Source organism: Syngnathoides biaculeatus, chromosome 2, assembly GCF_019802595.1.
Source record: "Syngnathoides biaculeatus isolate LvHL_M chromosome 2, ASM1980259v1, whole genome shotgun sequence".
Lineage (NCBI taxonomy): Eukaryota > Metazoa > Chordata > Actinopteri > Syngnathiformes > Syngnathidae > Syngnathoides > Syngnathoides biaculeatus.
Window position 1 is genome coordinate 18,314,599 of NC_084641.1, and position 16,714 is coordinate 18,331,312.

Consider the following 16,714-nt stretch of genomic DNA (forward strand, 5'->3'; position numbering starts at 1 on the left):
TAAATTTGAATGGAATTTATTTATTCATTTATTTTTCCTCCATTGTTGTCCTTGCGGTTCTCTGCGATAACATCACAGGTCGGGTCCAACTGGACCTCCTGTTTATGTGTCAAATGTTCTATCAAGGTCCTTGCTGGGTCGACTGACAAAACCCCACCTCAGCTTTCGTCTGCCTCCAAGTTGATGTTGTTACCAAACTTGGCGTAAAGCTGCACCTTCAGATCCGACAACAGCTGTTGGATCGCCGACACTCGCTCGTCGAGCTCTTTGACCTCCTGCTCCAGTGCTTCCTGCTCACAGAACCAAGGCAAGAATTTAGAATGGACGTTTCCGACCTGTCAATCACGCGTACAATAATAGCCAATCAGATAGCCGCATTGTCTTAACCCCTGGCTTGACACGCCCCTCTCGGCGTCATGTCCCACAAGCAATGCTGGTTGTCAGTCGCGTGCGCTTGGAAAAGTTAACGTTACGAACAAACTCGTCCTCAGATGCGCTTGGGGAACGTGCAACTCTGATGAAAGACATCCTGCTAGTTTACAAGGGGCCCGCTTGATTCATTTTCCAAAGCCTAAAACACAGTTGACGAAGTGTCTACGATGGATTAAGACTCACGGAAGAGCCCACGTACAACTAAATGTGGACAATATCAACAAACAAGGCTGGATGTTCGAAGGTAAATGAGGAGAACTATCTTCTCTGAGTTTGATTTCATTATTATCAGTGCTTTATACATTGGAGAACAATTTTCACTTTATTAGCGTATCACTGACCTGCTGAATGAAGTGCATCATGTTTAATGCCGAAGAGTCGGGTTAATGATACGTAAATGCGCCATTTCATGCAAGAGAAATGTCCATTTGCCTATTTGTATCACATCGGACTTTTAGGACAGAGCACTGAGTTCGATTACGAGCCAAGTCAAATGAATACACCCACTCACTTATAAAGACTACAATGATATTACTCGTGATCTTTCCAAGTAAAAAGTACTCACCCTGCTTTACATGCGCAGTACGATTCCACTATTTTATCCTGTTGGATTTCAATATGAAGTTTGTGAGGCGTCAAACTTTTGCATCAATCGCCAACATTTTGGTGCAACTCTGACACTGCGTCCTGCTCCGCTCAAAATCCTAATTCCGTGTACATATCCTTGCGTGAAATAGTTGAGACCTCTCTGTAGAACTCTCTTGGACAAGTCTGACGTATTTGGAAAAAAACATACTCCCAATACACAATAGAGAATCGAAGTCAAACATGTTATGTTCACTCGCCATTTTGGAAGCCCGTGGGACATGGCTCAGGGGGCGGAGCTTAAGATCGCCATCGGAAAGGTCCCTTACCAACAGTGGCGTTCAAACATCTTTTGCAAGGTGTAACTCGAGAGCTTTCAAGATACATTTTTCGCGTTTTCTGGTACCGTAGACGTACTGTAAATGAAACTGCTGCCAAATTTTAAAGGGGAACTAAACCCTCAAATTAAAGCAAGAATATTTCATGCGCCAGGATTAGTCAAAACACAGTACAAATTAACTACAGGACAAATTTGCTCTTTCACGATTGCACTAGGTCAGACTACTGCAATAAAACCACGTCTTCCAACACCACCGTATGCCATTTTTTAAAATCATTGGGCATTATCGATTTAACTCAAATGCGACCGGATACACTTCTTACTGTGGGGATGACAACAAGAGTGGTATTATAAGAAAATGGGTGGAGAAAAAGTGTTGACGGTCACCGGTGCGTAGATCAGGAGGGGACGTTAATGTAAGGCTTACATGAGGTATGTTCACGTACTTTTAATACAATGCGGGTCATAGGCAGGCAACAAAACGTTATTTATCCTGGCACGCTTTTGCTGGTTGCGCTCGTGGTTATGTGTAAACGTGTTGCTGTTCTGTTGGACAAATAATATTGACCACAGAGGCCAATTCCAACCTTTTTGTAGCCAAGGCCCATATTTTACAGATGAAAAATCTCACGGCAGACCAACAAACAAAAATGTCACAAAAAGTAGATACATTAATTGCTCTATGTACTTACTGCCATCTACTAGAAGACCATTATTTTGTTCTGTCTGTCACTATGCCCCACTGGCATATATAGATGAACAAAGTCACATTATTTATTTTAAATATATTTTTGAAGCAAATAAGTACACATGTATAGCGTACACAGTAAATTAACAGGTCATTTAAATAGACTAATTGCTCCATTTGGTGATCAGATGGGTGTTTTTTTTTTTTTAAACTAACTGATTAGTGAAGGGCCCCAAATATCCTGATGGTGAATTGCAACGAGGAAGCCCCTATTCTTTGCGGCTCATGAAAGCAATTCAGCTATAATGACTAAATCAATGCCTGCATAAAGCACACCGCCACTAAGTTAGGATACATTTTGAAACTTTTCAAACTTTATATTTATTTACAATAACTGTGTACTGTAGTGGGTCTTTTAGGCCATGAGAAAGTACTAAATTATGTACTGTAAAGTAATATCTGTTCACATAGCCACAATAAACAAAAAGGTTTCAGTGTAATGGACAATTGGCTATATCAGACAACACCCCCCAATCGCTATTAATCTGTGTTATCGCGGTTCCACTGTACAACCAAAGTTTTGCACGTGTTGTTTAATGAAATGAATACTTCTCTGAAAAAGTTAATGAAAACTGATCATTATCTTTGTAAAGTAAGACTTTTTGACAGCTCTTTCATTGGATGTTATTAGATTAGGCAAGTGGTCATAAAATTAAGCCAGTCCATGTATTTCATAACATTTACTTTATTTAATTGTATTTATTCAAAATTTTAAAAAAGGCAATTAGCAGGGAAATATCAAAATGGTTACTGAAGGTGGTTTCTTAAAAAGAAAGGCATAAAACTAAAAACTCTAAACAGCAACCATAGCTCAAGCAAATCAATAGTGCAATTTTTTTAAATGTGCTGCATTAACTTGGTACGTATTCATGTTTATAGTAGATTGCAGTAAACGTACCTTGGCAGCCTCCAGCATCTCCTGCGTCTCTTCTTGCGTGTGACTGATGAAGACGTCACCGATCTGATAAGGGATCAACAGTGAGTCGTCGTCAAACATCATTAGGTCGTCGCTGGCGTCCTGCAAGTTCTGCAGTGACTTCTGCAAGGCAGGAGAGCACATCAGTGGTAGGAATCAAAATGTAACACGCAATTTTATCACGTGTTCTCATCAGAATCAGAACCAGATTTAACGGCCATCTAACAACAGCAGTGTCGTATGTGGAACTGGGAGCAACAGTCAGACCTTCATCACACCATGGAACAAAAACAGAACAATCACGAGAGATGAGTTCGGCGCCTTTCCCCGCACGGCAACTATTTTTGACGTGTGCGGCAAGCTATGCAAAGGTACTCTGTGGGGCAATGCGTAGATCACATGAAGCAATGCGACCATTGTCTGCTGCATGAATGCAGGAGAATAAAGTGGCCATTGGCGTTGCAGTCAATACAGAGCTCAAAATGGGCGTGGCATACATACTAATACACATCTGCGGTTGCAATGCTGTGAGTGAACCCTGTTTTTTATTTATTTATTTATTTTAGGAAGCTAGCCTTTTGAAGTCGAGCTCGCTGGAAGTAAAGTATGTCACTTTTGAGCCTTAACATATATTTCCAACACAGGGATCACACTTGATGAGCGTCCCACGTCCGAGATACATGGAAATTAACATGGATGGATAAAGTAAGAAGAATATGCATCCGAGGATGCAATCCTTAAGGTAAGTATTCCGGAGTGGTGCTGGAAGGCCGGCGTATGATTATATTTGACTTATATTTTTCACAACACTGTATAGCTCGAGTTAATTGTTAAAAAAAAAAAAGAGGTACTTTACTTGCATTATTCTGCTCTAATATCACAATATTAGTGGCAGAAAAAAAATGACACTATTGTTGTTGTTGTTTGGGAAAATATATCATATATAAAAATATACAGACACCAATGGAAACATATTGTACAAACTATGAAAAAAAAAAAAAAATATATATATATAGCGGGACAGCCAAGCAAGCATCGTTATACAGTATGGGATTACTTTAGTTGTATTCTATTATGATAAATTCCAGGGACTCATTGTTGCAAAAATGGGGCTCCTTAGTTTCCAGACATGTGCCTCCTCAAATGCAAAATGATATACCACATTTATTGCTCCCACAACCATAAAAACCCCAAACACAAAATAGCCATAATTAAACATAAATTGTATAAATTGGTCATGATAATCTTTTCAAGAAATCAGAGAATCTGGCCTTTTGATTGCAATGGATGAAAAATGTGAAATTGTGGGCATGTGTGTACCCCGCCTTAGCTGTTCCACCGTAAGCCTTACAAGTTCTGGACAAACCCTTGCAAAATGTGACAGCTGCAAATAATAAAATTATGAAACTTATTTGCATGTTGCTCACCTTCTTTGACTCAATTTCTTTTTTTAGCTCTGTCATTCGATTCGTGCTCCTGGCAAACTTGTTGATCTTTTGCTGGTCCTCAAACGTGACATTGACGTCTTCCACCCCCTGCGAGCAAGAGATGTGTTTTGTAAAGTCAGAATAATACACACAGAAATGTTGAACTCGCAAAAATTATAAGTAGAAAAAAATATTAGGAAATGTAACCTTGCAAAAATGCATTTATCATAGAGGTCTGCAACACGACCCTTCAAAGACAATTTGGTAGCGACCCCTGTGGAAAAAAGCCCCCCGCAATACCAGTTTTCAAAATTAGTGGACTATAGTAACAGTACAGACAAAAAGTGTCAAGGGATCATGCAAGAACTTGAATTGGAAGTTTAAGTTTGATTCGAACTTTGACAAACTCTTACTAGGGAACTTGACAAAATTGCCACCAATCAGAATCCGGTACACATGACAGATGGAGCTGAAATTAACTTTTTGACTCACTGGCCAATTGGCTTATTGACTGGGGGGGCATCAGCCAAGTATATTTTTTGGGGGGGTCAAAATACTATATCGTTTCACAGAGGGGTTGCGATAAAGCCACGTGCAATGTCTGCAACCCTAATTTTACACATTTTTACAATACTATATTGTCGTGGATCCAATCAGAGAATAATTTACTGAAAAACACCAGCAATACAAAAAAAAGCTTTAATTAACATCCATAAAGTCTGCCCTCACACAGCCCTTCTGCAACAGATTTAGAACTACATATTTCAATACTCGCCAACGAAGATTAGGCAACTGATACTTAATAATTACACTCTTTCGGGTGTAATTAAAGTTATTTAATGTTTAAAATCAGGAAGAAAATACAAACATGACGTTTCACCCAAAAATATAACACTTTTAAAGAGTAACGCCCTGTCATTACTGACATTTTTAGATGTAACATTTACTTTAGTTTGATGTTGCTGGTGTGGAATTTAAACAAACGCATGATATAACGCAAACGTTTCCCAAAAATTACAGAGACCTAAATGGCAACCAGCCTGAATGAAGAAAGAGCCTATCTAACCAAGAAAAAGCATTGGAGTGATACTCGGGTGTAACGCGTTCTGTAATGAACTGACTGTAAAAAAACGAAAGTCGTTTAAGGAATGAATTATTATGTTTAAACTTACGATTTGAAAAATGAGCAAACCGCTGAATATGATCACTGATATGAATGATGCGGTAACTCGGTGTCGATTACCCCAAGCAGTGATTGACATGAAGGTGTGTACGCGTCTTCAAAACACCAGAAGCTCGCTCTTACACACCGGTAAATTCATGCAAAAAACACACAACGCCTATGCCACAGCGGCTCTAAATGTTTAAAAAAAAAAAGACAACTAACAATCATGATCAACTTACGACAGGTCCCTTCATGGTCGCGGCCATCTTCGCTTTCACTTGCTCGTCAATAAAGACGGTGTGACAATGAGCGGAAGGGTCAAACAGCGCCCCCTGCGCCAGGGTGGACCCCCTCCTTTTTTTTTTTTTAAACCAACACAGAAGAAACCATGCAGCATTTAACACAACCTGACGAGAAAACGGTTTTTTTTTCAAGTGAATTTAAAAAGAGGCATATAAGACATTTCCCAATTCAGTTTAAAACAGTTTCAAGTTGTCTTAATAACATATCAGAGAAGAACGTGTCTGTGGAATACCTCAAGGATCAAGAATTACAGACATTTTTGCAGCATATTTAACACAATTATCTCCTGCATTGTATCATTTTAGGGGTGTATCTACCTCATGCAGTGTGCCAATCCCCATCCTGTCCCACATATTGATGTAAGGTAAATCCGGCTTTTGTTAGAATGACAACCGTTGGGCTGGATGCTGCTGCAGAGCCCAGAATTTGGAAAACGACTGAGCAACCTGGACAATGAAAGCATCTCTGTGACACATAGCCCCACTCCACTGACACCCCACAGACCAATAACGTGTCGTTCATAAGAACGTAATGCTGTTCATTCATTCATTCATTCATTCACTCATTCATTCATATTCCTAGCTGCTTATCCTCACAAGGGCCGTAAGAGCACTGGAGCCTATCCCAGCTATCTTCGGGCAGGAGACGGGGTGCAAGCCTGAACTGGTTGCTGGCCAATCGCAGGGCACATGGAAAAAAAAAAAAAAAAAAAAACATTCACACTCAGATTCACACCTAAAGGTAATTTGGAATCTCCAATTAACACGTGTTTTTGGAATGTGGGAGGTACGCGGAGTGCCCGGAAAGAACCCACACAGGCACGGGGAAAATATGCAAACCCGGGCCAGGATTTTAACCACAGTCCTCAGAACTGTGAGGCCAACATCCTAACCAGAAGTTCCACCGTGCCACCGGTCTGCTGTAATCTCGCTTAAAGCGAGCGCCCATAACAATTCCACATGCATTATGGCAAGAGGTTGCAGCATTTCATCACCAACATGACGTAACACCAGTCAATTCACGCAGCGATGCGGTGCACGACATCACAAGATAATACATAACTAACTCTTGCGTAAATTAACATAATTTAATTATTATGAGATTTAAAGCTGGTAAGACTGTCAACTAACGCTGCAGCTCTGCTTACATTTTAGCTTTGAACTGCTAGTAGTGCTTCAGCGCCTGGGATTTTGGTGGCTTACACCAGATGTTATATGTGGTCCCCCCCAAACAAAGGACAGGTACCAAATCACACACCCTGCTTATAAGTACTTAAGTAATGTCCCTGAAAACCTTATACATATTATTATTTCCTAAACATCCATCCATCTATTTTCTTAGCTGCTTATCCTCACAGGGTTCCCGGGAGTGCCGGAGCCTATCCCAGCAACCAGTTCAGGGTGTGCCCTGCCTCCTGCCTGTTGACAACTGGAGGATAAGCGACTAAAAAAATTGATGGATATGCAAATTGTCCAATAATATTAATGGATTCCGATATGTTTTAAAAAGTTGCAACTGGAGGAATTTGGGGCTGTTGTAATATATCTTGGGTCCTAGGTTACAAAAAAAAAAAAAAGTTTTTATTTGCAAATATGTTGCATTTGTACTCAAGCTTTCAAGAAATAGCAAGAAAATCTTGTCATGAAAAACATTTCATTTCTTTCTAGCCACTATTTGCCATCTTTGAACTACACTGGCTATATTCAGTGTAACTTTGCTCACTAATCTTTTTTTAAGACGCTAACAAAAGCTATCAACACAAACAAGACACTCAAAGATACATTGGTCATAAATAATGTTTAGAATTCCTTTTGGACTGTCTAACAAGCTAACAAAATAATACCATGTTTGAAAAAAAGTGCTTTAGACTCATTATTGAAAACTTATAATGTATTTATTATCTATAGCTGTAAGCTCAGTTTAACATTAACCATGGATTTCTATTGTTAAAATTGTACAAAACACAACTTTAAATGCTGTAGGAAACTAAACTTTATACTTTATTCATGGATTCACTAAATAAAACATAACTTTGTCCGTTCTTATTTTATCTCCAATGTTTTCCTTCACCGCCACTCCTAAATGTACTTTTTGTAGCAGCCATGCATGTAACGATTGGGTTATCAAAATAACCTCTGTACGGAGACATACATGGAGCCAATTCCTAGTTGACGTCGTTCCAAATCATTCCCAAGCCTCACAAACATGGCGTCCACGTCAGTGTTTCCCAATCTTGGTCTGGTGATCCAAGGCAAAGGTGTCATTGGCTGCTCACTTTGCAGAAATAGGTTCCAAAGTGCGATCACGGTACATCTGATTATCTTTCGCGTCACACTGTGTCATGGAACACCAATTGGGAATCGTTGGTTTACAACCATGATTACACACCAGACCAGAGCAACTGCATGATGTAACCCGGCAAAATTACTCCCTCCATTGCCACTTTCATTCATCTGTCGTTTTTACCATAAACAAGCATTCCTCTACCTTGCTGCAGTTGCCATTGGAGCAAATATAATAGATGTTGATTTATAAAGGCATGTAAACATCCTATACTACAGAGCGTGGGGCCATAGATGTGACACACGTACATATACATGTATACTGTAATGTATACTGTGGAGGAAGCGACACAGAAATTAATATTCCCCCTCCCAAACCAAGGGCAAATACTGTTTATGCCACAGGCCGGTCCTACCCTTGCACAGTTGTTTTTTTCTTCTCATTTTGGATGTTTAGATCCCAAGTTGAGGATTGTTATTATGTAAATTAGACCCACTGTTACAAAACAGTGGGTCTAATTGGAAGTGGAAGTGCGGAACAATACATAAATGGGGACATGTGTTGTGAGATTTTGAGTGAAAACTTCCTTCCATCAGTAAGGGCACTGAAGATGAAACGTGGCTGGGTCTTTCGCCATGGCGATGATTCCAAACACGCAGCCCAGGCAACCAAGGAGTGGGTTTGTTCGAAGCCTTTCAAGGTACTGGAGTGGCTAAACCAGTCTCCAGATCTCAACCCCATAGAGCACCTTTGGATGGAGTTGAAACTTTGTGTTCCTCAGTGAAAGTTCTGCATAGAGGAATGGGCTAAAGTTCCAGCAACAGTGTGTGAAAAACTTGTGAAGGTTTACCGAAAACGTTTCGACCTCTGTCATTACCAACAAAGGGAATATGGTAAAAATATTTGTAAAATGCAGGCTGTGATTTTCTGGATTTTCTTTTTTTATCATTTGGCCTCTCATTCATCACTCACTCATCTCATGAGGCCCCGCAGCTCAGTGATTAGAGCACTGGTTTGGTAAACCAGGGGTTCTGGATTCGTATCCCACTGGGGCCTCCACTCCCTGAGAAGGGTTGCGTCAGGAAGGGCATCCGGTGTAAAAATTGTGCCAAACATAGATGTGCGTTCATCTGAGATGACACGCTTTGGTGACCCCGAAAGGGACAAGCTGAAAGAAACTTACTGGTCTCTCATAATTGAGTTATACCTGTAATGAATGTTAGAGGCCTCTCATGTTTTCAAGGGGGGAAATTACACAGTTGGTAGCTGACTATATACTTCTTTGGCCCATTGTATGCTCCAAAGTGTTCTTTTGTTATTTTTTTTTTAGTTCTATTTAAATGTATGAAGCTGTTCCTATATGCTGCTAACAATTTGTCAGAGGTGTTACTGAATGAGTGCACTGTCAATATTTCTCGAGCAAACAATACTGCACCCAAGCTCAAATATTTACCGAACACATCTCTAAAGCAAGAGCACCATTAATCCCTTGTAGAATAATATCCTACACCTAGATGCCATCAAGGGAATATACAATTGAACACAAACCTTTCCACGCCATTTGGTTGTGTGGCATTTAGCGTGTGAGATAAATGATCGAAATCTAATCTATTTGTTCAGGCTCAAACTATTGCTAATATTCATGCTTTGTAAAGGTTGTAATTTACCACCCATTTTCAACTGCATTTGTCCTTATCAGGGTCATAGGAGTACCGGAGGCTATCCGAGCTGACTCTATGCGAGACAAGCTAAACCTTGGACTGGTTGCCAGCCACTCAAGGGGCACAATTTGACAACTATTAATACTTAAACTTCTCACCTATGGACGATTTAGCCTTTTAAATGAAACTGTATGTTCATGGACTGAATGGGAAGTACATTGAAACTCCACAAAGAGATGCTTTGATGGCCGTTAAAATGCAAATTTGCAGAAGTACTAACCACCAGCTGACTGTACTACAGTGGTTATTGCAAAGCAAGCTACATTAACAATATCAAGATTGCTGCGAGTTAGTTGGGAGTAGACGTCTGGGCTCTGGCCACCCTGTGTGGAGTTCTCTTTGTGCTTGCATGGGTTTTCTACACAACTCCAGCTTCCTCGCACGGTTTTCCCCAGGTACTTCGATTTCCTCCCACGGTCAAAACTGGTCCGGTTCATTGAAGTCTCTACATTGTGTTTATATGGCAGTGAATGGTTGTGAATGGATTTGCACCCTGCATTTAGATGCCGACCATTCAAGGGTGTACGCCACCTCTCAAAAGTCAGGTAGGACAGACTCCAGCAGGCCCGTGACTCTAATGAGGATAAGTGGTATAGAAAATTGATGGTTGAAAAACAATATTTATTTAGACAAACAACCACTCATGCTCAAATTTACACATATGGGGTATTTAAAATCTTCAAACCACCTACCATGCATATTTATGGGATGTAGGAGGAAGCCGAAGTACCCGGAGGAACCTTACATGATAACTGGGAAACCAAACAAGAATGCTTTGAGCAGAGATTCAAACCCTGAACCTCAGAGGCTGAGGTGCTAACCAGTAGTGCAGGGTGTTCCCTGGAAATTAATCACTGTATAAAGGCCCCATCACACCATGACGTTCTGGTCAGCGTTCTATCGCATTTGAGGAAACGTTGGTAGTCGCCCATGGTCATCGGGATAGCGCCAGAAGAGTGTTATTTGAACGCTAGTGAACGTCAATGATCGCTGGGAATCGGTGGAGAACACCGGTCCGGAAAAAAAGTTTTGAACATGCACAAAAGTTCTCACCGAGACCAGCGTTCATCAACGTTTAATTTTAAACGCTGCAGAACGTTCAAGAATGTTCGTGGAACGTTTTACTAACGTTCGCCGAGCGTTACACGCGTTTGGCTAACGTTAGTCAGTCGTTACTCTAGCGTTACTTGGTTGTTACTTGTCGTTTGTTACCGTCGGACCGTCATCACTGGGGTTTTCATGGTGTTTAGGATCTCCAGGGGGTGCCACATGGTGCGTTACTTCTCGGACGTGCTCTTCCTCCTGGTGTTCTTTTTCCTCCAAAGACATTGCTAGTGAAAGAGGCTTTGCATTCTTACTTGCAGCGCTAGTTGCTGAAGTCCGCACCCCACCTTTTTTTCGTCTAGGCGGCATGATGCTCACTGTTCAAACTCACGAGAACAACTGAAGTGACTATGAAATTTCCAACATTTTCGTTCCCGTTCCACGGTAAAAATTAAACGCCAGCAAAACGGTATTCTGTCGTTATTCACACGTTAGTCACATGCTCAACACGCTCGTCTAACGCTGACTAATCGCTCGTCGCGCACCAGTGACATGTTAGCACACGCTAATGGTTTTTAGGGGTATCTTATTTGGTCACTGTTACACGCGTCTTGTGCATTAGACACACGTTAGTCATGCATTAGACACACGTTAATCACACGCCAGATGTGTCATCCTCATTTGAGAACGCTGAAAAATAGAACAATTGAAATGTTCAGAGAACGTTGACCAGAACGTCATGGTGTGACGCAGCCTCAATAAACTAAAACAAAGTAAAACTACTGATGTCATAAAAATGCCCGACAGACAATTAAATTTTGCATTAGCGTCTGCCTAGTAAAATCAATTTGTATTTGCATTTAATTTAATTAATTGTATAACTTAGATTGAACTGACCGGTGAGATACTTTTCATTATTTTGTTCTTTTTTTTTTTTTTTTTTTAGGATTAACCATAATGCAACGTTGCCATGAGGTCTTGAATAAAGATTGCACAAGCCAAATGGGGGAATCCAACTCCCACCTTCATGTGCACGTCACATGTCACAATTGGAGCATTGTGCTCAAGCATTCCAACGTTTACCATCAATACAGCACATTTTGAGGTTGTTCGTTTACTTTTCTACAGAGTATATGACTGATGTGGATGTTTGCAACAACAACAACAACACAACAACAAAATGCTAAAGAAGTTTTGGCCCTGAAGTCATGACGCATTTCCACAGAAAAATAGAAATGAAAAAATAAAGACTGACAAAAGCAGGAAATCAGATGATGAACTGTGATCTTTGATGGCTGAAAGGTTTTGCAGTACAGTATTGATGTATTGATGCCACCCCCCTCCCCCACCCAGGCTCCCCTCGGAGAAGCCTTGTGCAATTTTTAACAAGACAATGTGGCAGATGATCTGATCACAGAGCTCTCCAAGTCTTTCCTGATGAGTTTGATCAAAAGGAGCCTTTACTTGCTCGTGACAAAACGACTAACCCTTTTCCCAAACGCATATCTACAAACATATTTGCTTTAAAATGGAACAGTGGCATATTAGATATTTCATCCACATGCCGATTTGGATTGAATGGAATTGTAATTATAATAAAACAACAATAACTAGCATGTCAATCAGCCAAGCGCAAAGCCATGAGCTGAATGGTTCATAATACTGAAAAAATGGGGGAAAAATGTAATATAATAAGCACACAGTTCTGAGGCCCAGGGTTCAAATCCCAGCCTCATCTCTGTGGAGTTTGCATGCTGTCCCCGCGCCTTGTGGGTTTTCTTTGGGTAGTCCTGTTTCCTCCCACATTCCAAAAACATGCGGGGTAGGTTGAGTGAAGACTCTAAATTGACCGTTGGTGTGTATCTGAGTGTGAATGTTTGTTTGTTTCTATGTGACCTACGATTGGCTGGTGACCAATTCTGGGTGTAGCCCACCTCCTGCTTGAAGACAGCTTGGTGGAACAACTGTAGAGCGTTGGCCTCACAGTTCTGAGGACCTGGGTTCAATCCCAGCACTCCCTGTGTGGAGTTTGCACGTTGTCCCCGTGCCTGCGTGGGTTTTCTCCGGACACTCCAGTTTCCTCCCACATCCCAAAAACATGCAACATTAATTGGACACTCTAAATTGCCCCTAGGTGTGATTGTGAGTGGGACTTTTGTCTCTCTCTACGTGCCCTGCGATTGGCTGGCAACCAGTTCAGGGTGTACCCTCTCTCCTGCCTATTAGAGCGGGGATAGACTCTAGCACTCCCGCGACCCTTGTGAGAATAAGCGGCAAAAAAATGGATGGATTATTTTTTTAACATGAGTATTTGAAATATTGGCAGGAAGTATCATTTGAAACGTAAAAAAAGGATGGTAACGAAAAGGGCTCATGGAGGTATCAGCTCGTAGTAATCACGTGCTGCTGCCCTTCTTTCGGGTTTTACTTTGGGAGGAAATTTGACTGATTACTTACAAAACAGTCCCACCCATCTGCTAGCTCACATATAATGGTCTGTCAACAATATTTGAAAGCACAGTTGGGCAGGAGCAGCGAGTCCACCCTTTGGAGAGAGGAGAATCTCATTTATTTGACTGAAAGTGCAGCTTGGTAAGAGAGATACATATACACATGATCAAATTACAAATACTTATATACTGTACTATATTCCACTGACTTCAATAACCCTACAACTTTAGGTCTCAAGTATGGGGAACGAGCATTCCAAGAACAAAGATCCAAGTAAGGTAAATGACAGAAACCATAAATTCCACCTGTAGACTAAACCGTGAATTTATCTCTTCAGATTTAACTTTGACAAAATTCTTCTGTTGGCATATTTGTTTTTAGCTTTTCATTGTTCAGTTCCATTTGTTCATAGCTCAATCAGTATGATAAAAATGGAGGACTGAATGGTGTGGCAGTAAACAACACTTCCAGTGGATTGGAGATTGATGGTGAGTTCTTGTTATTAATCTTGCCGTTGATCCTCAAAGATCGGTATCATTGCTTTTTTTGGTGATTTGGGAAACTATTTTTCCAATCGAAAATAGTGGGAATGGAATGGAAAATGGAAACATCAATTATTTGGTCAAACCTTTATCATAAATATATTAATGTATAAATAAGTTTAACACTAACATATTACAACATTTAAAAAAAACTATTAATGAAGGTTTAGTGCAAAGGTAACTAGCACTCATCTACTTTTTTCTTACCCCTTTAAACATCAAAACACATTTTACTGTATATCTTCGAATGCTGAACAAAATCAGCCTTCCATTTCCAGGAGGAATTGGTCCTTTGGACTTCTTGATGCCGTGTACACACAACGGCTGTTTCTTGTGCCTTCTATTGTGAACTATAGGCGTCGTCTCTAAAACAGACTATTTAATCTGTCATGGTGCAGTTAGTGTCTCTGCAGAGAGAATCATTCAGTGAGATGATGTTGACATACTGGTGATCAAGATAATCTCATGTTCGTGGGTAGACCTGCCCATATTTACTTCATGGCGTAAAATCTACGTAGATCTTTTCAAAGGAACAGTACAGTGTTTGTTGGATCATAATTTATTCAAAAATCAATTCTGGAAAACCCTTTTAAAAAATGTACTGCCACGAGTGTTTGGAGAGAGACAAACAGAATGGGACTGACGAACTAAAATGCCAAATAGCTCCCGAAGATTACAATCTGCTGTTGGTGATTGAGTTGCAGATCTTTTACTAAGTTCCAAAATAGCAGTCGTTTAATTGCATGTTCAGTCATTCGAACTAAGATCGCACGCGCTTTTGGCAGCAGGTGTCAAAGCGGTGGAGGACACCATATTTAAAAAGGGGATTTGCAATTTAGGTGCTTTTCCTAAAAAACCTTGAACAAATGTTTGAAGTCAAGGAATTTCAACATCACAAAAACTAGATCTATTGCGCTGATAATATTGCGAAACATGTTAAATAAAACAAAGCATTATTTTGATGTGGTTTTTGGCTTCTCTAAAATCATGAAAGCAAAATAGTTTTTCTTTTTCCTGTAACTCCGTAATACGTGTTTGCCTCTGCCAACAACTCTTAATGTGTCATTTCTTCAAACTTACTTTGCGCTTGCAGTGCTCTCCCACATTTTCGGTGGTGAACCATCAAAGTTACTAAAAGTGAAAAGCCCCTCATTTAGTTTTGCTAAACTTCTTCTAAACTTGTTGCCAATTGCACCCCCAAGAATGCATGACATCTGTTCTATGACCCAATGTTTGAGATCTTAGCAAATCAGGCCCCTTGGGTCGTCAGGAAGCATTTTATGGCTGTTGTTCAGTCATGATTGAGATGCTTTCATTTGACCGTTTCTTCTTATTTTTAGTTAACAGTTTGACCCCAAACCAACAAAACGGCAAGGCAGCAGCATTGAATCCTGTCACAGAACCTGACTCTGTGGTGGTTCCATCAGACAGTCAGCATGGTGATTGTGAAGATTCTTCCGAAAAGCTGCCTGACAGCCCCCAGGCAAAAGAAGCTGAAAAACAAGAAGAAAAGGTGCAACTTTTTCACAAAATATTCAAAAAGAAAGGAGAAAGAGATGCACCAGTTGATGCAGGTGGTGTCACTAAAGAAGAGACTCATAAGAATATTGCAAGAGATGCAAATTTTCCTACCACTGACACACATCTGGTGAGTATCTACACAGTGAGGGCTGGTTTGCGGGGTCTGGTTCATAGAGATTTAGGTTAGTCTCTAATGTGTTGGGATTAGTTTGGGGTTAGAGTTAAGGTCAGGTTTTAGAGTTCATTTTGAACTGGGGTGAGTTTAGACAAGGTATCTCGTTTTTTTAAGACTTATAAATAAGAGACTATTTAATTAGTAATTGTCAGGGGTTGTATAAAAGCTGGACAACATGTAGTCTTAATGTAAGTACAGTAAATTTAAATAAAACATCCAACATTTTACCTGGTATGAGTTATTTTTTTCAGTGAAAACAGGCCCACACTTGATTATCGGCAAAAAAAGAAACAAGTGGAAATAGCAGCTAAAATGTGTTTTCCAGTTGTGCATGTACTAATGCCCAAATACTACAATTCAGATGTTATAGTATTGGGTGCTGAGATAATGATGAATGATTTGAATGTCTTTAGATTTAATTTCTTTTAATATTGCATAGAGACATAAGGAAACATGGGGGACCTCCTCACAGTTCTGGAGTTTGCATATTTCCTCAGGCTCTTGTGTGGGTTTAGGTACTCCAACTCTATCTCACATCTATCTCAAAATATGCACACGAGATTTGTTGAAGACCTCAAAATTATTGTTAGGTGCGGCCGTTTGTTTGTCTATGGGAGCCGTGGGATTTACTGTCGACCAAGGTGTACCCCACCTCTTGCCCAAAGGCAGCTGGAAAATGCGGCACTTCACCCTGAATCTAATGCTGACACATTATAGAAAAAGGATTCACAAATATCGGAAAAGACTCATCATTTATGTTTTAGCTGTAATGTCTTCAAGAATCTGCCTCCAAAATCACACATATAGAGTATGTAAGTCTGTGTTAGCATCTTTTTTGACGTTGCAATTGATGTCAACATACATTATATATCCTTCTCATATTGTACACATGCTTACTCTCTGTCCCAGAATAAAATACCAATGTGTGAATCTAAATATGAATCTTGATTTTCATGATAAAGGAATCCAGTTCAACCAGAGAAGACATGGTCGCCACATCTGAACGCAAGGAGAATCCACGTTGTCTGTATCACCAGGCTAAATTTTCCACTCAGACAGAC

General features: G+C 40.3%; 1 protein-coding gene across 7 annotated transcripts in view; it reads right to left on the minus strand.

The window, feature by feature from the left end:
* pfdn4 (prefoldin subunit 4) overlaps positions 1-16,714 on the minus strand; it is a 24,610-nt gene continuing 7,896 nt past the window's right edge. For 2 of the 7 annotated variants that reach the window (XM_061838937.1, XM_061838945.1), the window contains 4 exons: positions 15,361-15,450; positions 4,449-4,556; positions 3,004-3,144; positions 1-290 (listed from right to left, as the gene is read on the minus strand). In XM_061838937.1, coding sequence (XP_061694921.1) covers positions 159-290; positions 3,004-3,144; positions 4,449-4,556; positions 15,361-15,450 — 471 coding nt within the window. In that variant the 3' untranslated portion in view covers positions 1-158. The other 5 variants (XM_061838912.1, XM_061838921.1, XM_061838931.1 and 2 more) reach the window with 5 other exon arrangements.